The following is a 21,143-nucleotide window of genomic DNA, read 5'->3' on the forward strand; positions in this document are numbered from 1 at the left end:
GCAGGATTCTGGGAGCCACCCACAATGTCACCTGTGGTGTCCCTCAGGGCTCTGTGCTGGGCCCCACCCTCTTCACCATCTACATAGTCCCCCTTGGCAATATCATTAGCAGACACAGAATAACTTTCCACTGTTATGCTGATGACGCACACTGCTCTACCTCAGGACAGCCCCCACTTCATCTGCTCCCCTGCCAGCATCCACACTGACTACATGTCTGGAGGAGATAGAGGCTTGAATGAAGCTCAACCTCCTTCTAAACATTTCCAAAACAGAAGCCATCCTAGTTGGCACATCACATCAGCGCCGCTCTTCCACCATCTCCAATATCACCTTCTCTGACCAAAACATCTCCCTATCTACATTTGTCACCAACTTGGGCGTTAAAATGGACCCACAACTCACCTTTGACACCCACATCAAACATCTCTGCAAGACATCATTCTAACATTGCCAAACTCCAACACTCACCCTGGGCGATGCAGAGAATCTCATCCGCGCTTTTGTCTCCTCCAGGCTAGACTGTTGTAATGCACTCCTCATCGGGATCTCTGGCAAGAGCATCCAGAGACTCCAATACATCCAGAACAGTGTTGCCAGGATCCTGATGAGGGTGCGCAAGCATGAACATATCACCCCCATTCTGAAAAGTCTTCACTGGCTCCCAGTTCATTTCATATCAAATATAAGATCTCACTCCTCGCCCATCAGTGCATATATACAGACATGCCCCCCTTTACATACAGGAACTCCTCACCCCCCAGACCTCCTCACGCACCCTCCAGTCTACAAACATTAACACCCTCCCGCAGAACCAAGCTCTTCAGGAAGACTGAAAAGGCTTTCTCCGCTGCTGCTCCCAGGCTGTGGAACGCCCTCCCTGACCACCTGAGGGCCCCACAGACTGTTACTTTAAAAAAGAAGCTATCTGTTAAATGTATATATACATATTTCTTTTTTATCTGTTTTAAATTGCATTATTTTTATCTGTTTTTCATTTGCATTTTATTTTTGTAGCACTTTGAGACTGACATAATATAAAGTGCAATATAAATATTGTATTATTATTATTATTATTAATAATAATAATAATAATAATAATAATAATAAACATCACTGTGTCCATTTGACCATCAACACTATGTCATTAAAGCAGCCCATCTCAGTCTGATTTCTAATATGCTGCTTGCATTAAAACACTGTCTTCACTGCATCATCAGCACCAACTACTGGTAGCATTGCAGCTGTTGCGTTCAAGAAAGATCCTTCAGACCAGTCAATTAAAACTGTATCTGTTACTCTGAAGGAGCTTACTTGGAAAGGGATTAATGACAAGAAATACTTACCTCTCCTCTATAGGACGAGTAGCCCTACAGGTCTGAGGTGAGCATGTGATGTTTGCCACAGGAAGCATGAAAAAGTTGACTAAGCCCTCTTAAAGATAGATTCACCTTGTGTAATGCATGCTGTCCTAATACACACAAACACACATAATGGCCAAAATACAATAGATATTACATTTCATCTACAAAATTGTTTCTATTGTTTTGTTTAACACAACTAGCCTGACTCCATTAATTACTTAAGGGACAGTTTTGAAAATTCACCAACAACAGCAGGAATGTGGTAAAATGGTTGCAAGTATTCATAAAAACAGGACGAGATGTTAACACTGTCCATTGTGCCATTGGGTGGTGAGCACTAAACTTAAAACTTGGTATTACGTCAACATCAACATTATCAATGGCATATAGCATAAAATATCTGTCTTTAATGTGTATATAAAGATGTATGTACCATTCACAACACAGATCTGATCACAACACAGAATCGTATCCAAATATTCCTCAAGCTAAACTAGAACATGTACCCCCTCCCTTGCACATATTTAAATTCTAGTCATGTCAGCTAACATACATAATAAGTATACAAATATTAACTGCAATTTTTTTTTTTATCTATACATGAATTCCTTCTACATGGAAATGTGAGCCGATCTTGAATTCCTTAAAGTTCCCAATAATCAGATGCCTACAATAACAATTAGAAGGTGGGATACTGTTGCGCTCTTGATGAAATTATTTTTAGTCAGGTGCGTTAAACCAAAAGATATCAGGAAAAGGTAGTGAGGGTTCGCACTCTGTAAAAAATAGACAAAGTCTTTGCTGAAGAAACTCTTTTACTGGGTGAGCAATGGGAATCACAATCACAATTAGCCATCTTCACCCATCTGAGCATTAGCCACCCTTAGTGAGTTCTTGACCTCCTAATCCATATTACTGGTGCAAGGACTCAGGGTCCTGTGTGGGCGAGTGTGTTGTGACTGCACTTACAATCTTCTTTGACCATCCTCTTCAAATGGACTACTCTCCCTGAGAAACACTGATGTTACAGATTGAATGACATGCACTAACTGATGATATACTGATGTGAGATTTACAATATTCTATATGATCTGGCCATTCACTGACATGACAACCCATGGTGAAATAGGCTTATGAAGGAATTACTTACAGACACGGAAAGGCAATATGTGACCTGTCAAAAAAAGTCCATAACCTGACAAAGGTCAACTGGTTGCTGTATGCAAGTTGAGTACCTCTAAGTCCAGGTCTATTTCAGACAAGCGATGTCTGAATGCTCACAGCTTGATAGGCAAGGATGATCTGTGAAGTCAATTCAGAAAAACAATTTATCAATGGGCTGGACCCATTCAGCAATAATATTTATATATATATATATATATATATATATATATATATATATATATATATATATATATATATATATATATATATATATATATATATATATATACTGGATACCCAGTTAATTTCAAACTGACTAAAAGGGTCATACTCCTGTGATAACAATATTATATTGTGCAATACCAGGTCTTCCAGGCACAAAAGACGCCTTTCTCCAATTGGTTGCCTTTATTTCCCAGCATGTGTTGCGTTACCTCAATACCATCTGATACATAGAGCTTTGTCACAATGACATATAAATGTCTGATTACAAATATACAGTGTGTGTGTGTGTGTGTGTGTGTGTGTGTATATATATATATTATAGTTCACTTACAACTGCTGCATGACATTTACTAGTTTCAAATGTTGCTACTACGGTATTAAATTAGCCCATGCATTAACTAGTTATGTAAAAGTTTGACAGAAATACCTCCTTCCATAGAGGCACAATACCATCTGTCTATTTTAGGATTACAGGCTGTACTCTCCATGGACATGGGTAGCTCTCTGGCAGCAGCTGTCAGAGCGGAGCTGGGGTCCAGGGCACATTTGTGTAGTCCGTCCACTCTCCCGCCTCATCCCCACCAACCCTCTGAGAAGCTCTCTGCACAAAGACATACCATTTTAGAGAGCTGGACAGGACTGGACAGGACTGGACAGGGACAGTGAGAGAAATGTTTCGCCGCCATCTTTGCCACACTGATATTTGGTAGGTATGTGACTAGGCAACACATGGGAATTCAAGTGGATGTGACTCCCACAATAACAAAGCACTGAGACAAACAGGCAGGCAGGAGAATGATTAGCTAAAGAATCAAACACCACCCTGCTTTAACACCCAAGTCTTTCACACTTTCTATCAACATTTAATCCATTTCAAATAACACACTGTGTTTATTTTTAACACATCGTAGCCTGAAAAAGAAGTCGAGTAATAGACTTAATAGGATTGCGAGGGAAAAGGGAGCACTATAATGTCGTGGGTAATCTGAGGGGGAGGGCAGACAGGTCGCCTTATAAAGTCTGGCAGAGAGGAGGTGGCCACCGCACTCTCCACATCACCGAGGGATTTACAGCCGGGGGGTGAGGGGGACACACGGAACTAACACACACACTGGAGAGGTAAGAGCTAGCGCTATTTGACCGGGGGGTCCACTAACATTGCCAGGCTCTGAGCTCCAGCCAACAGAAGTGAAAAGATCAGAGGGACAAAGGAGTGACCGACAGCAGCATAGCTGAGCACCAGCGTAGCTGGTCAGGAGTTACTGGAAGTTAATAGAGTAGAGAGTTAAGAGTATACAACTGGATCTTACTTGCTAAATACCATTATTTCTCATAGTGTATGCGCCTGTCAATAACTCTAACTGATATAGTTAAATGATATAGCTCTTATCTCTGTTCAACATTCAGCTGTACCTTAGACGGGGATACATTGCTGTAGCTAATAAAGAAACACATTTAAAGCAACACTACACAAGTTTTTTGATGAGGTATGTTTTTGAAAATGACTGATGTCTGCATCATTCTCAGTCATTTGATGGAAGGCTATATGACACAGTGAGGGACAGATAAACACACCCAACATTTCCACCTACCGCTGCTGCTGTGTAATCAGTCAGTAACACAGCCTACAGTATGATTACTTCTCTGTTATTAGAATATATGATTATATGTCTCGTGGATTTTCAGTAATGTTTGCTTACTTTAATTTAACTTACAAACAACATTTCAAGCACAAATATAAGAACAATTGAAGAATAACACAGCTAATGTTTGACTAAAATGGCTTGAAGGGACAGACAGAGACCCCAAAATGCTCTACTCCATTCAGGCCTCATAGTAACAATGATTTGTGCAAAGGGATGTTACCACTAGTGTCAAGGACCCATTCTAGCTATGTATAGGTGCCAACATGTGGCTTTGTTTGTAAACTCACAACAGTAATGAACAAGTGCATGGTGAGATAACCTTATTACGAGGTGAAGTCAACACAGATGCTTTGATCTGTTTCATTTATAGCTACATTTGATCCATTCTCTAATCATACACCCTTCACATTGCAGATACCCCCTGCCAGTGTAATACGATGGCCAAGTAAGTGTCTCATAAACCTGATTCTATTACTAACTCCATACTACAGGCTGACTACAGCCACCACAGATGAAATTATATCATTATAGCTGTTACTATCGTAAATGTCTTATAATGTCTTGACATGACATATTGTTGTGCTTTATGTCTTAACTTGACATACCATTTGATATGTAAAGGCCGTTTCTGAATAACCATAAGGACCTATATAAACCTATGGGACTTTCTGGGAATGGTAGAATAGGACTTTTTTCAAACAAAGGCCAGAGGAGCAGACAAGTAATCAAATCAATCAATTAATCAATCAATTGATTATTTTTGTCTGGATTCTCTGTATAATTTCATTCCATTCCTCCAGATACTAAAATGTACCTGCCATTTGTAGATGGCTTTTTCCAAGAATGCAGTTGATGTTTATCCAAATATGAATGGTCAAGCGTTCATTCACAGCTGTCTATTCTCTGTACGAGTGTGGTGTACGTCCATGCGGAACGTCCAAGAATAAATACAGGTTAAATGAATGTTGTAAACCTCCTTCAATACACGTCACTGCTTAGTGAAACCACTAGCGGTGAGGGCAATCCAGAAGCCTCAGCCTTTAACAAGAACTGACAGAAAGACATCACAACCAATTTAGTTTAGGCAGGACATCACCCCAGTGAGAGGTAACTGAGCACAAGGAAGAGGAAGTTCATTAGACAAAAATCTTGATGGATGGAATGTGAGCAAAGAATAACCTTTCAGATGAATCCATTTCAACTCAAGCCTCTCTTTCCCCCTACAGAATCTATAAGAAGAGCAGTCGCAATGGCTCGGTGAGGAGCAAAGGACTTTCTTTATCACAAGTGCAGGAGAATAGTCACTTTTACACTGCCAAATTACAGTCAAATGAGCTGCGTGGTCTATTAAATTGTGTCCTTTTGTAGCTTGCTCTTTATCTAGGAAAGAGGGACTTTGTGGACCATGTGGACAGTGTTGATATTATTGGTAAGTCTAATGAAAATGTAAATTCTCTCATCTTTCCTGCAAACACATCCTAACCATAAACATACAGTAAAACATAAAAGCACAACTGCCCACTCTCACACAAGGTGTATCATAACAATTCTAATGAGAATATTGTAATGTAGTGCTGAGTGCAAACGGCATCATTAAAAAAAAAGTTTAGCTTCATTTAAGATTGCTATTGCTTTGGGAAAGACACTATTCCTAAATCTGCTAATCTGTAACGTCTCCCTGAAGGCAAGAGTTCAAACAGTGTGTGACCAGGGTGAGAAGAGTCATGTGTGATTTTGGTGGCTTTTGATAGTAGTCTTGAGTTGGCAATTTCCTCTAGTGCGGGGAGAGGTCATCCAAAGATCTTCTGTGCTGTGTTGATCACTCTGTATTGTTTTTTTGTCTGCTGCAGAGCATCTAGTGTACCACAGTCACACAGTACACTAGGATGCTCTCTGTGGAGGAACGGTAGAAGAGCCCCATCAGCTTTGACTTTCACGCTTAAAGTCTGAGGAAATGCAGGCGTTGTTGTGCCTTTTTTACCACTGCCATGGTGTTGTCCGTCTATGTGAGTCAGTCCAAGATGATGGTTCCCAGGAAGTTGTGAACCCTGTCCACAGGGTCGCCATTGATGGAAAGAGGGAGGGGGTCGGGAGTCCATGATTATTTCTTTGGGTTTTTTTTAACCAGTGTTGAGAGACAAGTTGTTTTCTGTGCACCATGTGACTAGTCTTTAGACCTCTGTTCTGTAGGCCGTCTCATCTCCTCCTGAAATGAGTCTGATGAGGGTGGTGCCATTGGCAAAATTTATGATGGTGTTGCTGAGGTGGAGGGCTTGCAGTCATGAGTGTACAATGAGTACAACAGAGAGCTCAAAACACAACCCTGAGGGGAGCCGGTGCTGAGAGTGAGGGTGGATGATTTGTGGGGGCCAAGCTTCACATATTTGGGCCAGTTGGTTAAAAAGTCCGTAATCCAATAGCAGATCTGAGAGGAGAGGCCATGGTCAGACAGCTTTCTGATGAGGATGTCTGGGATGATCGTATTGAATGCTGAGCTGTAATCTACAAAGAGCATCCTCACATGTTCCACTGTGCTCTATAGAGATGGTTTAAGGCTGTATGAAGAGTTATGGTATCATGCGTCGACCTGTTCACTCTGTAGGCAAACTGGTGCAGATCCAGGGTCAGTGGGAGACTGGTTTTGATGTGCTTTGATACCAGCTTCTCAAAGCACTTCATAACCAACTGGGATGAGTGCCACTGGTCTATAGTCACATAGTCTATAGAGGAGGGCTTTTTTGGAACAAGGATAATGGTGGGTGGAATGGCAGCTTAGGCGAGGGAGAGATTGAAGATGTGGGTGAGCACATTCCTAAAACACCTGCACTTCACAGTTATTTAACATCTACACATTTATTTGTGTATGTGTTTATCTACCCTTGACAGATGGCGTGATCAAAATAGATCCATCAGATCTCGCTGGAAGAATAGGTAAGCTCCTCTTGTTTTGCAAAGCTTTACTTTTCCTCTGCATCTAGTAAGAACTGCATGCAAAAAAAACATTTGTCAATATGTCATTTCTCTCCGCAGTATGGGTCTCTCTCACCTGTGCTTTCCGCTATGGCCGCGAGGATTTGGATGTGATTGGTTTATCATTCCGAAAAGACATCTGGTTCGAGCACCTTCAGGTGTACCCTCCGACCAGTGAGCCCAAGCCAGCGAACACACACGTGCAAGAAGCCCTTCTGAAGAAGGCTGGAGAAGATGGACACCCATTCACTTTCACTGTGAGTCACCATTGCACAAACTTAGGATATAGCTGACAGGAACTCAGAATAGTTCAGGTACTCATTCAGACAGCATGCTTTCAAACATTGCAGTTAAAAGCTGTGTGTTTTGTCTAGCTTCCCACAAACCTACCTTGCTCGGTCACCCTTCAACCTGGACCAGGTGATGCTGGCAAGGTAAGCATTCTTTTCCTCCTCATTAGGCGTCCTACTCCATCTATGATATCCTAAATATAAACTCTTTGTCTATCTCTGCAGGCATGTGGTGTTGATTTTGAAGTTAAGGGCTACATTGCCTTGGAAGCAGACAATCCAGATGAGGAAATTGACAAAAAGTGAGGAGGAATACATCCTTCATCAACACAAACAAACAACACAGAGACATCTGTTTTAGGTTGACCATAATAACCTTACCTTATTGGTTTATAGGGATACAGCCCGCTTGATCATCCGGAAGATACAGTTTGCTCCCGACAAACTAGGTGATGGTCCAAAAGCGAACATCAGTAAACAGTTCATAATGTCTGAAAAACCAATTCAGATCGAGGCTTCAATTGAGAAAGAGGTACGAAGTTAATTGGTTAAAAACAATCACACATACCTTCCCTTAGAACAGTGGTTCTTAACTGGTTTGGCCAAGGGACCCACAATTCCCTATGGTTACTAGGTCGCGACCCACTTTTTAAAATATATAAAGAACATATTTTATTTCTCAAAATATATTACAATCGACAAAATACAAACATTTAGATTTACAAAACAAACATTTCAACATTTAGATCCATTTAGATTTGACATCACACTGTAACTGGATGTGAACACAGCAAATAACACGAGGGGCCTATAGGCCAGGTTTACAATGAAAAGACCAGAGAACAATGTGCAAATTAGACCTATATGCGTTTTAGGAGCATTAATGAGAGAACTGGAGATGTTTTTTAGATCTGATCAGAGACTCGAGCCCCGTTCTCACATTCACTGGTATCTTGAAAAACAGAGACTTTTCCCTTCGTTTGTGCCTTCCGTGTAGCCTGCACACAAACGGCAGTTTCGCCTCTGAATTCTTTCTGAAAACTCCGACAAAAGTGGAGATTCGTGGACTCGTTTCGCGTATGAATGTGAACTGAGAAAAACTAAGTAGGCTACTTGCATCTGCGCAAAAAGTGTGGCCAATGTTTACATTTTCATTTGGCTTTGGTGATCATGGATGCATTCCGAGTAGCAGTTGCAAAATATAATCTAATGTTGGTGCCAACCCTTTTCGTTTTTTGCATTTGCAAATACAGTTGAAATGAAACAAGGAAGTGATTCGTTGATGTTATTGATATTTTCGGGATTCTGATTAGCTAACGTCGGCTCAAACTTCTTGTTACACCACTAAGATTTGGCATGCTCTTGGCGGCATGAACACGGGTGTCAACGAAAACTTTTCTGAAAACTGACAAGTGTGCACGATGTTAAATGTTAAAATGTTGAAAACGGAGGGGAGGAAATATTCGTTTATCAACTTGTAGCCTAGTCCATGGTAGCATATATCCGTGGCTGGGGTCAACCTTAAGTGGTTGCATGAAAAAATATACATAGCCTATATTTTTTACAACATCCCTTCGCGACCCACCCAGGACACCTCCGCGACCCACTTTTGGGTCGCGACCCACCAGTTAAGAAACACTGCCTTAGAACAACTAAGTAGCAGAGCGTCTATAGGGCTCTGGCCAGTACTAAAGATTCTTTCAAATAAACAGCTGGAGTGATTTCCTTATGACTAAAGATCTGTTCTGTTTATTAATCAGCTTTACTACCATGGAGATCCCATTCCTGTTTCTGTAAAAATCAAAAATGAAAGCAATAAAGTGGTGAAGAAAGTCAAAGTCTCAAGTAAGTTTAGAAATATATGATCATTATATAATAAAAACAAAATCCTCTATATCAACATACTTACTCCAAAGCATTTTCTTATATCTAGTTGAACAAACAACAGATGTGGTCCTGTATTCTGCTGACAAATACACAAAAGTTATACTATGCGAGGAATTTGGGTAAGTTCTTAATTTTGCTAAACTAAGATAAGCAAGATATTAAACCCTCACACTTTTCTTGATTCCATGGCTAGTTAAAATTAGGCCTCTTTTTGTGCTAAACCTTTACTTACGTTCAAGTATACATTTCCTAACTAGAGACCAAGTTGATCCCACAGGCACCCTTGAGAAGGAATACAGACTTACCCCTCTGCTGGCACACAACACAGAGAAGCGCGGCTTGGCACTAGATGGCAAACTGAAGGATGAGGACACGAACCTGGCATCCACCACCATGTAAGTGGAGATTAAAACAGTCCATTACTGACGGCAAAACTCTGAGTGATCCAGAATGTTAGAAAGGAAAGCAAAAGGGGTCTGTCCCTATCCGGGCATTATACACTAAATTGCTCTCCTCATGAACAATGCAGAATCCGACCTGACATGGATAAGGAAATCTTGGGAATTCTGGTGTCCTACACAATCAAAGTAACTGCTGTGGTGTCTGGAAGTGGAATACTAGGAAGCCTTACATCCAGGTAAATATAAATATTCGGGGGGAAATGACATCTTGATATTGCCATTAACAAGTAAAAGGTAAACATTTTCTTCCTTCTTCTGATAGTGACGTGACTGTGGAGATTCCTTTGGTCCTGATGTCCCCAAAGCCAGCAGGTAAGTAGTGCTTCATTTAGTCAAAGAAAAGTTGGGGCGTGGCAACAAAAGTCTGGTGGCAACCCTTAGAATCGTCCTTACCAGTCCTTAGCATCAGGGAAATATTTTTACATCTACACAAAATAAAGGTACACAGGTTTTTATTATTATGAATTTATTGACGTTTAAGACTCATACACAGTCCATCTGAACACTTGAAGTGAGTGCATGGCAATAATTACCACATAATTATACTAGAGGAAACAGGTGTAAATGATTCATCTCACTCTCTTTCTTTCCTGCTTTCCATTGTTCTTATGACACAGATATGTAAGTATAAACAAACCACTTTTTTCCAACAGTCATCTTTGTGTGAGGCATTTACAAGAATGTCATACATCTATACTGTAAATAAAAGGAGCTAATTGAAATAGTCTGAATCTGAATATGAGAGAGGGAAGAGGCTAAGCAATTACATAATGGCAAACTTTTAAAGACACATTTGTCCCTGTGATGTTCATAACAAGCAAGTCTCTGCTCCTCTCACGTGTGCTAAAGCATTTCATGAACTGCAAGAATCAGGAATAAATACCTCTATAGTGAAGGTGAGAAGAATCTCATGAACCTCAGCTGTCCTGTTCACTTCTTCATGGGCCATAGTATGGTAAACACATATTTTAAAGCAGGCTATAAACAAGAGAACAACACGAGATTAAAACTGTTGCCACACAACAAGGCTATATATGTGTGTTATATATTTAATCTTCTTTGGGTCAGTTTCCCATACATGACCAAGTCCTGAACTAGACTGAAAGATCAATATCTAGGATTTGGTTTTACACATCTAAACCAGCCCTGAATGTCAAAGCAAAATAGTAGCCAAAATGCGCACCACAAGAGGCTTTACACATGTTTATGTGCAAGAGATGGATAAACAAAAATCAATGCAGTTAATCAGTTTAAGCTCTTGAAGAAGTGTGCAGTTGTCCTTTGCGATGCTTGACAAGTATGTGGTTGGGTCAAATTTTGGCTTTCCAGATCTATTGAAGAAATGCTATGGTGCTCAACTGTTCTGGCACTGATTGTATCTGTGCAGTTCTTAAACAAGGCACTAAACAACCAGTAAATGAGAACAAAAAAAAATATCTGAGGCCAAGTTAAAATAGATTGGTTCTACAAAACTATGTTTGATTTAGGGTCAATCAATGAAAGCCATTATGTTGACAAGTAAGCTTTGCAAAAATGATCAGTGGATGGTAAAGGGAACTAACAGACCGTACGATTTTGATTTTGATCTATTTGTTTATTGGACATTAGATCTGACATCATACTGGAATAGCTCCATACTGCAGAACAGACTGGAAGACTACCAAAGTGGAGGCACAGACTCTCGCAGAAACACAGAGATCTACATCCCTCGCATTAAATCTCGTCATAAACCAAGTACCTGCAGCACATCATAATGCCCTTTATTGTGTCCTTCAACTGAAGGGCTTTTTCTATCCTGGACTGAGACCCCCGAGACTGTCACAATTTCCAATCGTGTGTAAAAATGAAATGTTTACTTTCCTCAATGATTTTTGCCTTTCAAAATGTTGATGTTTATTTTAAGTTATTAACATGTTTTTGTCTTGAGATGTTCCCATAAATATATGCACTGTGCTACATTGCCTGCCGTAGACCCAATAAAGAATTTCAACTTTCATCAGCAAAGGGCTGAAACGAGTGGTCCACTGTTCTACAGGCTAGGCCTACCTGTAGGCCTATCCTAATTGTGGCTTTTGCCAAAACTAAAAAGGGAGTATAGCCTAGGCTATCAGTTCAGAAATGAGGAGGGAAAACATGCCACACAGCATCACTTCTGCAGTGAGCCTATTAATTTGCAAGTGCTTCAAAAGTTAAGCAAAGGGCAGCCAACTGTGGTAACATGGATCAAACACTTTTTCCATTCAAAATAGTGATAGCACAACACACAGGCGAAGGTCTATGGGTCTACCTTGAAAATGTAGGGTGATGCACATCCTCTTACAGCAGTAGTAGTTCAAAGGTCACATGTAGTAGCTAGGCTACAACACAGTCGAATGAGGATCTGGCGAAGAGGTCACTCACTAACCTACATCAGAAGAAATATATTATTTTGATAATTCTTCAGAACTTTATAGATATTTAAACAAATTGGTGGGAAGAAAAGAGAACACAATTATAGTTCCGGATCAACAAAGACTCTTTTGGTAAAATAACTGCTTGTATTCAGCTGCGTCCTGGCACAGGTTTATTTTGACTGACTAATTATCAACATCCAACCATAGACCTAAAAGAAAGCATCCAACCAAACTAATGCTAAGTTAACGTTGCGACATGGCTGCAAGTAGCGTGCTAAGTAGCAAGTTAGCCTAGCAACTGCCGGACTGCATCCATTCAGCTGAAGTAAAGCAACACTGACTCAAGGGCACGTAAACAGCCGGAGCTACACCAGCAGGTAAGATGTTTTTTTCCGGGCCCGTCCTTGTTCAGTTTAAATTCAACGTTTTGTTTGATATATGACAAGGATATGAACAATGTTGTCGACGCCAAGTCACATCGCACACTTTTAACATTTTGGTGGTTAAAAATGTGACTTAATATGCTTTAGATAGCTATGTTATGACTGCGTCACCCGGTTAACTAGCTTGCTAGCATGCTAGCGCTCGTGAGTATTGTCAACAGCAGAGGTTCTGTTCGATCCTGAGACTTTCTTGGGATGTTAAGGTGACCAGTGTGTAGTAAAAGTGTGTGGCTTATTGGTTTTGCATGTGTTGGAACAGCTATTGTAACAATTTCAGCAATGTGCCGATGGATGTCACATTAGCGTATATGCTAATGTGTCAGTGGTTGTCTAGCTAGTTCGCTATGGCCATTATTTTTAACCCGGTGTTTACCTTTAAGTATTACCTTTTTTTAAGAAATACTCAAGATGTTATGAGGTGTTTTGTGTAATTATGTAGATTGTAATTGTAACGCAAGATAACTGCATAGTTATATTGTTGATTTTTCCCTATAAACCTTACCTCGCGTAGTATAAAACAGGCTAAGCCCCTCCTCGTATGGTCCATTTTTCATTACCCATGATTCAATCGTCCACGGTGGCCATGCTGCTGCAGGCCGCTGCGGGCTGGGGCTAGGCAGGACTCCGGCATAAGAACATTTGTGAGAGGAAAGGAAGACACATATCTACTATGCGTTACACCTATGTTGAGGGATATTTTAGATTCTAGATATACATTTTAGATAACATGTTGTTGCGTATTATGAACATTTCCCATGAAGGTAGGTAAAAATAGCCATGCAGTGTTTACAGTGTCTGGGTTAGCAGTGTGTCATATTCTCTCTGCATACTCTGTGTTTTTACAGTTAACAGTAGGCCACTAAAGCATTTTTCATTGGGTTTTAAAGTTGTTGGAATATTGCTAATAGCCCACAACAGGATGGATAGCCTTGGTATGATATTGATGTATTTGTGCTGTTGTAACTGGCTGAATGCCCTTTGTTTTTTATTATTGTTATTGTAACATTTGTCTTGTTTCCCCATATCTGCAGGCATGGCCCACAAGTGATGTAGAAGGTGCTGGAGATGGCAGAAGGAACTCATGTTGGCGACATGCCCTCCTTCCAGCTGGTTGCAAGTGCTGAAGCAAAAAAGAGGCCAAATTCATCAGATGGAAGTAAGTGTACCTCTTGCCAAAAATGTTTTAATTACTTTGCTGATAGTATAGGAAGTACTATAAGTGTTGTGTGCTTTTCATCTTTAAAAGGTAAAATTAAACAGAGGTTATTCATTCTTGCTGAAATCTTATTGTGTTCTCTTAATTACAGGAGAGGAGCCAATGAGGAAGATGCCAGTATCAAAATATAACCCCAGGCCTCGATTTGAGCCTGTGCAATTTGTCAGTAGTGGCGTAAGTGGGGGAACCACAGATGAGAAGGAGAATGAGAAAGACCGCAGGAGAGGCGAGATGAACAGTATGAGGCCGAGAGATCCTCCACACTCCGCTTACAGCCGTTCGTATGGCTCTTCGTCAACATACGACCGCGGCTCATCATACGGCTCTGACTCATGGGCCGATCGCAGAGGCAGAGATGTGGCCTCAGGCAGCACCAGTGGCCTCGGCTATAGCAGCAGAGGGTCCGGCTCAAACTACATGTCAAAAATCCAACAGGACTACACAGCTAGATACGACGCACATAATTCCAGACAGCCTGACTCCTCCTCCCAGTCCTACAGGTATGATGGGTATGGCGGAGGCAACAGGTCCAGGGGCTGGGATTCCGCGGGGCGTCAGGGCCTGGGATTTGGACACCAGGACAGACCTTCGTCCAGCAGAGCTTTCAGTCGTGTCTGTAACAGTCCAGGAAGGGGCACCCCCATGCAGGCGGCCATCTCTTCTCAGCCCACTCCAGTGGCCGCTGCCACACTGGAGGAGAAGCAGAGATTAGTTGCACGTGTGGCATGCGCCATTGCAGCCACGTCCAGAGACCCTACGGCTTTGAGTGGCTCGGACACGCCAAACTACAACTTCATCCTGAGCCGGAGCATCCAGGCCTGCAAGACCAACCCCGAGTACATTTATGTCCATCTCAAAGATATCCCTCCAGACGACCTGCCCAAGAACAGAAAAGTGCCCACCGATGGATATGCATGCGAACTGAGATGTCAGTCTGTTTACTTAGCAACAGGGTATTCTGGAAGCAAGAATGGTGCCAGGGACCGCGCTTCAGAACAGGCCGTTAAGCTCTTCCTGCAGCCTGTGGAGGCCCGTGTGGTGCAGCGCAAATACAAGCATGCTCCTGTAAATGACATTGTGGTGTGTCTAATGCATGTGTCGACCCCAGTGTTAGTCCCGCCGCTCCGCAATCCAGAGGACAAGCCACCTCTGAGCTCGAAGGGTATTTATGAACCAGACAAAACCAAGCACTGGACAGAGTTTGTAATTGTGGACAATGCTGTGGACGCTATCTGCATCCTGAATAACTCCGCAGCTTACAATCGCATGAAAATTGACTACAAATTTGAGCCGGTCCCCAATAGCAACATCTTCATGTGTAATGTGTTCTTGCAAGATGAACTTGTTGCACAGGCTAGGGGAACCAAGAAGACCTCAAAGCATTCAGCTGCTGAAGAGGCCCTTAGGAAGCTGAGGTTGAATCAGGCTGCCAGAGATCAGCAGCAGCAACAGCAGCAACAGCAACAACAACAGCAGCAACAGCAGCAGCAGCAGCTGCAGATGCAGTACCAGAGCAGTTACGTTCCAGACAGTGCCCGCTTTAGCCAACAACACGGGGGCAGGAAGAAACAACTTAGCGAATTAGTGATCCTAGAAAATTCTGACAATGCCATCTGCATTATCAACGATACTGCCCAATTCAACAAAGTGTCTGCTGACTACAAGTTCACAGTACTGCCAGACCACCGCTGGAGATGCGAGGTGTACTTAGAGGGTCAGTATGTGGCATCGGGTGTTGGGCCCAAGAAGCATGTGAAACACACCGCAGCAGAGGAGGCCCTGTTGACTCTACGGCAGACACAGGCAGTGGTGAAGTCCAACCTCAGGAAGGAAGGCTACGCCGATGCTCTGTCCCGTACACAGATCTTGGCTCGATCCGGTGAAGACTGCCTGCAGCAGGAGATCAAAGAGGACAATATTGGCAACCAGCTGTTGCGCAAGATGGGCTGGACCGGAGGTGGACTGGGCCGTGAAGGGGAGGGCATCGCTGAGCCCATCAGGGTGAAGGAGCAGTTCACCAGGGAAGGGTTGGGCATGGATATGAACCGACCTGGGAGCCAGCTCACCAAACGAAACATTGAGGAGATCATTCGCAATTATGCCGTCTCGGACCGCAACGATGACCTGCGCTTCTCCACCGAGCTCAATAATGACGAGCGCAAGCAGATCCACCAGGTGTCCCAGAAGTATGGGCTGCGCAGCAAGTCGTACGGACAAGGCAAGCAGCGCTTCCTCATTGTCAGTCGCAAGGTGCATAAAGACCAGTTGATTGGTCAGCTCCTGCAGGAAGGGCAGGTGGGCAGATATGAGCTGGTGAAACCTCAGGCGTCTCACTAACTGGACATGAATAACCCCAAGTAATCTAAAGATAATTTTCAGTCTGGGGGTGTCTTGTGAAATATACTCTTCTGTTTGATTTCTCAAAAAGATTTGCTGTAAAAGAAACTGTACAATGTATTTTTCAAACTCTTCTGTATCAGGAAACACCTCTGTTGCTTCTTCATTCCTGGACAGACAAATAGATAACTCATGTAGGCAGTCGATACTGAACACAAGTAGATATTTTGTTTTGTGTTGTGCATTTTCTGCGTGTGCTTTTTACCATGTCATTCCACTTAATCTTGTCTGCTGTAGCTCTCACTTTGGCACTCTGGGGCAAGCCAAGATTTTTTTTTTTTTTTTGCTCACAAGTTGTAAACACAAAGTAGCCAACATGAAATGGTTTAGGTCATCTCTTGTATCCTTGGAGCATAGACAGTGGATGGTACCAAGGGAGCTATTTTTGGCGGCAAGTGCTCCATTTTACTCTACTTTTGTAGACATTCCATCCCTTAGATTTTGTTTAATATAAGATGTCACTTTTCACAGCCATCTATTACAAGATCTTTTTTATCTGCCTGACATGACTTCTGCAGAATATTTATCATGACTCTGATGAATTGATGTATTCCAAACAGAAGAAAAACAGAACCCATCTTTAAAACTTGTCTGAGAGTAAGCCATTTACAATGCTATGACCTGGTAAATGTGCAAGCAGTAATATCTGTAAGATGTAGGTGAAATAGCCTTTTTTGTTTGTGGATACTGTTAACTTGTCTGCTTGTTTTCATATCTGTAATAACTGAACAATAAACTCAATCTGATCGTCATCACTGAACTACGACCCAAGAGGATCACTCCATTTCATTTCCCCTCCTCCCCACTACCCAACCTTAATAAATGCATTTCCAGACTTTGATTTTACTGTTTATTTACAAGAAGTGAGAAAATGTACAGTTTCTTACATGGGTTACTAGTGCAAATTTGACACTCTGAAATTTGATGTGCATTAGAAAAAAATGTTCATCCAGATGATTGGAATCAGACGCTGCATTAGAGGACAAGCACACAAGAGTGTCATGCCCAGGCTGTTGGATTAGAAACTCCTTGTGGGATTGAGAAGTAAACGGCACTTGAAATCAAACCAGAAAGGTGCGCAAGTAAACCATGCAAACCAGGTAGCAACAGGGTCGGGGACAGTGTATTGACAGTGAGTATACATCTTCAACAGTGCCCTTTTCGATACATTCTGAGTCCAAGATTAGTGGCACAACTTATGAACTTCGGAACAGTTTCCCCTTTAAAAACTGAATCCAAAGTAAACTGATAAAACACAAGAGCTCTTTTCTAACAGGAAGTTGAAGATATGCCTTGGTGGATACTCTTGATCAGAATACACATCACAATGTAAGACAGCCTTACCTTTTCTGACATTACAAATGTATATTAACACCACCAGTCCTAATAGTAGGGATGTCCAATAAAACTATTATATCAGGCATTGACCTGTCTGCCTGAACTGAATTTAGTTTCTTTAAACAAAACACATAATTTAGCTTCGGTAAAAATCTGAGAAGGGGTAAATAAAACATGTTTGTGTGAGACTTAATTCACTGAATTTAGGCGTAAGAACACCAGATCAAAATATGACTCCATACACCAAACTGCAACGCAAGAAACTCTCGTTAACAATCAAAAAGCACTCAACTTGCACCTAAGGGGGCAAACTCCAAGTAAAATATGGCATAAACCAAGACTATCTCCAATTTAAAGGAAAAAAAAAATTTGCAAATAACCCAGGCACAACATGGTACATTTAATTTAGTATAAATGTGCCTTTGGGGGAGAAGGGCCTGCATGAGAGAGATCACAACACAACAGCACTCTAACCTTGCAAACAGCTAAGGAACAGACGATTCTACCGAGTAAGAGTAGGAGGATTCAAAACATGATGTGTATTTATTTTATTCTTGCGCGAGACTGATGTTTCCCTCTTGACTATCGAGGCTGGGTATTGTTCATACTTGTTGAACAGTCAGAGGGGTCAACAGTCTCGCCAGCTCTGTTCTACAATGGCTGACACACGCTTCTCATATTCTCGTTTGTTCTCCTGGTACAGTTGAGCTGCCTGGCTGTTGGCTGGACTGTTAGGATTTGGTTCATCCAGTAGTGACTGAAGCATGGAAAGAGTGAAGTTACATACATTAGTATATCTACTATTTCAAGAATATAGCATTATGAAGCTGAATTAAGCTAAAAAATCTTGAAACCTTGGGGCATTTATTGCAATACCAGTACCTGTATAGAGGTTAGGATTGAAGATACATCATAGGTGGGACTCCAGCGATTTTGAAGAATGTCCAAACATATACTACCGTCTGCATATACTAAACACAAAAGACAGTCATGATCATAATGAACATAATCATACGTATCTCTGTACATCATGGCTATAGAGTTACACTATACAAAGTCTTTGTTTTTCTAAACAGAAAAAGTTTATGTCTTAACAGAGGAAAAAAACATCAATACCTACCATTTGGATGAAACATTTTGGAGACAAAACGAACTGTGGGGGGTTTGTTTGGGTATTCTTCTGTAAATTCTATTGTGAGCTTGAAAGTTCCTATCAAAAAACAAAAAAAAAAATGTGAATTAAAATCTCACATAATTAAAGGTAAATTCAATAATAACCCTGACTCTATGTTAATTTACACCTAGTTCCTGTGTGATTTGATATGCCAGCTTCTTTGATATTTGCACAGTTATTTGAACAGACTGTATTCACTGCTTGAGGGACATGTCTGGAGGAGGCTATCACAGTACCATACTGCCAGGAAAAGAATTAAGGTAGGTAAAGAATTAAGTAGCCTACATTGCTTTGCCCTGCCCAGTGTGCCACATTCTCTATTCTTTAGAACACCGATGTAAGAGAAGCCATTGAACTAGCTATACAAGCCTTCGTTGTTGTTTTCAATCTCTTGCCTTAGCACAATTCTTAAGGGCTGTTTGCAATAACACTTAAGCATACTCAACAGCTTCAGTGGGACTGTATGTAAGGTGGTACATAATCACCTGGTCGACTGCTATTACGACATGAGCAGATTGGGTTTTAGCCCAAATACTCAGGAGTTTTCCTATTCAGAATTACTCATCTGGTCACCAGACAGTAATCTCTCAGCACAACCGTATTAGGTTAATGGTTACTAAGCAAGAAAACACTCCTTAAGATCATGTCCCACCCAATCTCAAGATTAACATCTTGTGACATCTAAAACTGTTCTATCTACCTATTAGTGCTGTTTTACAGGAGTGGTTTAAAAGGAACCAAACCATAATTAATTTTTTTTTTTTTTTTTTTTAAGCTGTAGTGTAAAGCTGCACTTCATTCATGATCTAGAATGATCAAATGGCTACTGACTGGTCCACATGAGCAACAGATCAGTGGTGGGTGTGGTAATGTAGTAAAAAAAAAAACATTCTGAACTTATGTTAAACTTACCATCCTCAAAAGGTGTCCCTTCTGGCCTGTTGAAAGGAGGACAACATTATTCATGTTGTTGAATCTTCTTAGCTGACTGGTAGGTGTACAGTTAGTTACTCTACATCACCTACCAGTGAAAAGGTGTGTGTATCTGAATAATATTCCTTTCAAGCGAGTCAGCATACTATGCAGCGAACTAAAGAATTGACTTGACCCACATAAAACTAAGTAACACCAGAGAATGTCTAATAAGGGCTCTGGTAACACACTGACTATGTTGGTACGATGACTGACTTAAGTTAGGCTACGTCTCAGATTCAGACAAGAAGTATGCCCTACGAGCTAGGAAGCCTTGACAGCTCTCCTAGCCACCCCTTACCCAAAAATGACTGCATTCCAGACCATGATATTATTTTCTGACGGTGCTCCGCTTACTCCTGCTGGAGGATCCTCTTGAAGTCTTTAAACACAAGTCCAATACAACAATTACATTAAATACAAAAATATCTGCTAGCATTTAAGGCTAAAGCCAAGAGATGGTAACATTAGATTAAATCCAAATGATCATTTTGACTTTTGACAAAGCAAACAACCACCAAGATTGAGCAAAGGGAATATAAGGTTATTTCGACATCTGTCAATGTTATTTATTTTACGCCCTTGCCAGTAAATCAGCTCCCAAGTCAACATTAATGTCTAGTTCTCATGTAGCCGGCTAGCAATAAACAAGCAAAGGCCATCTATTTGTCCATGTCGCTTACCGTTTAAAATCTCTCATTAAACGTCGTCTTGCTGGAGTTGACATTTTGCTAAATTACTAATACAGAGCTTACAACATCAATGTCAAAATTTGACTACGGTCTGCAATATTTTGTTATATTTGTCTATCCTACTTTTATGATCAATATGGCTAGCTAGTTAGCATGTAGCCTTGATATTCTTGCCTGTTTCTCAGCTAAGCCAGGCTCTCAAGGGACCGGAAGTACCAATGTTGAAAATACGGGGGGGCTGGGGGGGTACGAATAATCGAAAAGTTGTTTTCTGTTCCAAATAAACCGCAGTGGTCATCGGCGCAGAAGTCAACACTAGCATTTACTAGTTTTTACTTAAAATCAGATAATGTTTCAATTTTGACCAACACTTGGTAAAACATTTTAATGCCTCCTTATGTTTGACGACATACCTTCCAAGTTTGACAAGTAACTACGTTTCATTCTTGCAATACTTACGTCATATGTTTAGCAATCTGTGCGTAAAATTGGGGTAGGCCTATCTAGGTAA

The 21,143-nt window shown here is 41.3% G+C and overlaps 3 protein-coding genes and 1 long non-coding RNA gene across 6 annotated transcripts; 2 read left to right on the forward strand and 2 right to left on the reverse strand.

Annotated features, from left to right (window-relative positions):
- Positions 1-3,811: 3,811 nt before the first annotated feature.
- arr3b (arrestin 3b, retinal (X-arrestin)) lies at positions 3,812-11,977 on the forward strand. The gene is made up of 15 exons (XM_062525025.1): positions 3,812-3,872; positions 4,814-4,844; positions 5,626-5,656; positions 5,768-5,828; positions 7,286-7,330; positions 7,430-7,626; positions 7,744-7,803; positions 7,885-7,961; positions 8,056-8,191; positions 9,420-9,504; positions 9,593-9,665; positions 9,804-9,941; positions 10,076-10,183; positions 10,270-10,319; positions 11,616-11,977. The coding sequence occupies exons 2-15, from the start codon at positions 4,837-4,839 to the stop codon at positions 11,759-11,761; spliced, it is 1,215 nt and encodes a 404-aa protein (XP_062381009.1). The 5' UTR covers positions 3,812-3,872; positions 4,814-4,836; the 3' UTR covers positions 11,762-11,977.
- LOC134069150 (uncharacterized) lies at positions 9,338-12,403 on the reverse strand. Of its 2 annotated transcripts, XR_009936778.1 has the most exons (5): positions 12,295-12,403; positions 10,891-10,985; positions 9,852-10,432; positions 9,569-9,622; positions 9,338-9,450 (listed from the first exon to the last, which is right to left on the reverse strand). It is a non-coding gene; the product is annotated as an uncharacterized LOC134069150 (long non-coding RNA). The 2 variants fall into 2 exon arrangements; XR_009936777.1 differs by having other exon boundaries at positions 9,569-10,432.
- Positions 12,404-12,444: 41 nt separating this feature from the next.
- On the forward strand, positions 12,445-17,295 carry nkrf (NFKB repressing factor). 2 transcript variants are annotated; one of them, XM_062525023.1, is made up of 3 exons: positions 12,445-12,777; positions 13,875-13,999; positions 14,151-17,295. In XM_062525023.1, exons 2-3 carry the CDS (start codon positions 13,909-13,911, stop codon positions 16,394-16,396), a joined length of 2,337 nt encoding a protein of 778 aa, XP_062381007.1. In that variant the 5' UTR covers positions 12,445-12,777; positions 13,875-13,908; the 3' UTR covers positions 16,397-17,295. The 2 variants fall into 2 exon arrangements, with proteins under 2 accessions (XP_062381007.1, XP_062381008.1); XM_062525024.1 differs by lacking the exon at positions 12,445-12,777 and adding an exon at positions 13,463-13,604.
- Positions 17,293-20,817, reverse strand: ube2a (ubiquitin-conjugating enzyme E2A (RAD6 homolog)). The gene is made up of 6 exons (XM_062525026.1): positions 20,624-20,817; positions 20,242-20,322; positions 19,881-19,906; positions 18,915-19,004; positions 18,677-18,765; positions 17,293-18,551 (listed from the first exon to the last, which is right to left on the reverse strand). The coding sequence occupies exons 1-6, from the start codon at positions 20,665-20,667 to the stop codon at positions 18,423-18,425; spliced, it is 459 nt and encodes a 152-aa protein (XP_062381010.1). The 5' UTR covers positions 20,668-20,817; the 3' UTR covers positions 17,293-18,422.
- Positions 20,818-21,143: the final 326 nt, after the last annotated feature.

Source organism: Sardina pilchardus, chromosome 21, assembly GCF_963854185.1.
Source record: "Sardina pilchardus chromosome 21, fSarPil1.1, whole genome shotgun sequence".
Lineage (NCBI taxonomy): Eukaryota > Metazoa > Chordata > Actinopteri > Clupeiformes > Clupeidae > Sardina > Sardina pilchardus.

What these genes read in the sequence shown, in the direction of transcription:
- nkrf (XM_062525023.1), top strand. Translation starts at nt 13,909, where the DNA reads ATGGCAGAAGGAACTCATGTTGGCGACATGCCCTCCTTCCAGCTGGTT. An exon ending in GCCAAATTCATCAGATGGAA is followed by an intron (nt 14,000 to 14,150) that starts GTAAGTGTACCT and finishes TCTTAATTACAG; the next exon opens with GAGAGGAGCCAATGAGGAAG.
- arr3b (XM_062525025.1), top strand. An exon ending in AGATCTCGCTGGAAGAATAG is followed by an intron (nt 7,331 to 7,429) that starts GTAAGCTCCTCT and finishes TTCTCTCCGCAG; the next exon opens with TATGGGTCTCTCTCACCTGT. An exon ending in GACACCCATTCACTTTCACT is followed by an intron (nt 7,627 to 7,743) that starts GTGAGTCACCAT and finishes TGTTTTGTCTAG; the next exon opens with CTTCCCACAAACCTACCTTG.
- ube2a (XM_062525026.1), bottom strand. Translation starts at nt 20,667, where the DNA reads ATGTCAACTCCAGCAAGACGACGTTTAATGAGAGATTTTAAACG. An exon ending in TGGAATGCAGTCATTTTTGG is followed by an intron (nt 19,907 to 20,241) that starts GTAAGGGGTGGC and finishes TCCTTTCAACAG; the next exon opens with GCCAGAAGGGACACCTTTTG. An exon ending in CAATCCTAACCTCTATACAG is followed by an intron (nt 18,552 to 18,676) that starts GTACTGGTATTG and finishes TCCATGCTTCAG; the next exon opens with TCACTACTGGATGAACCAAA.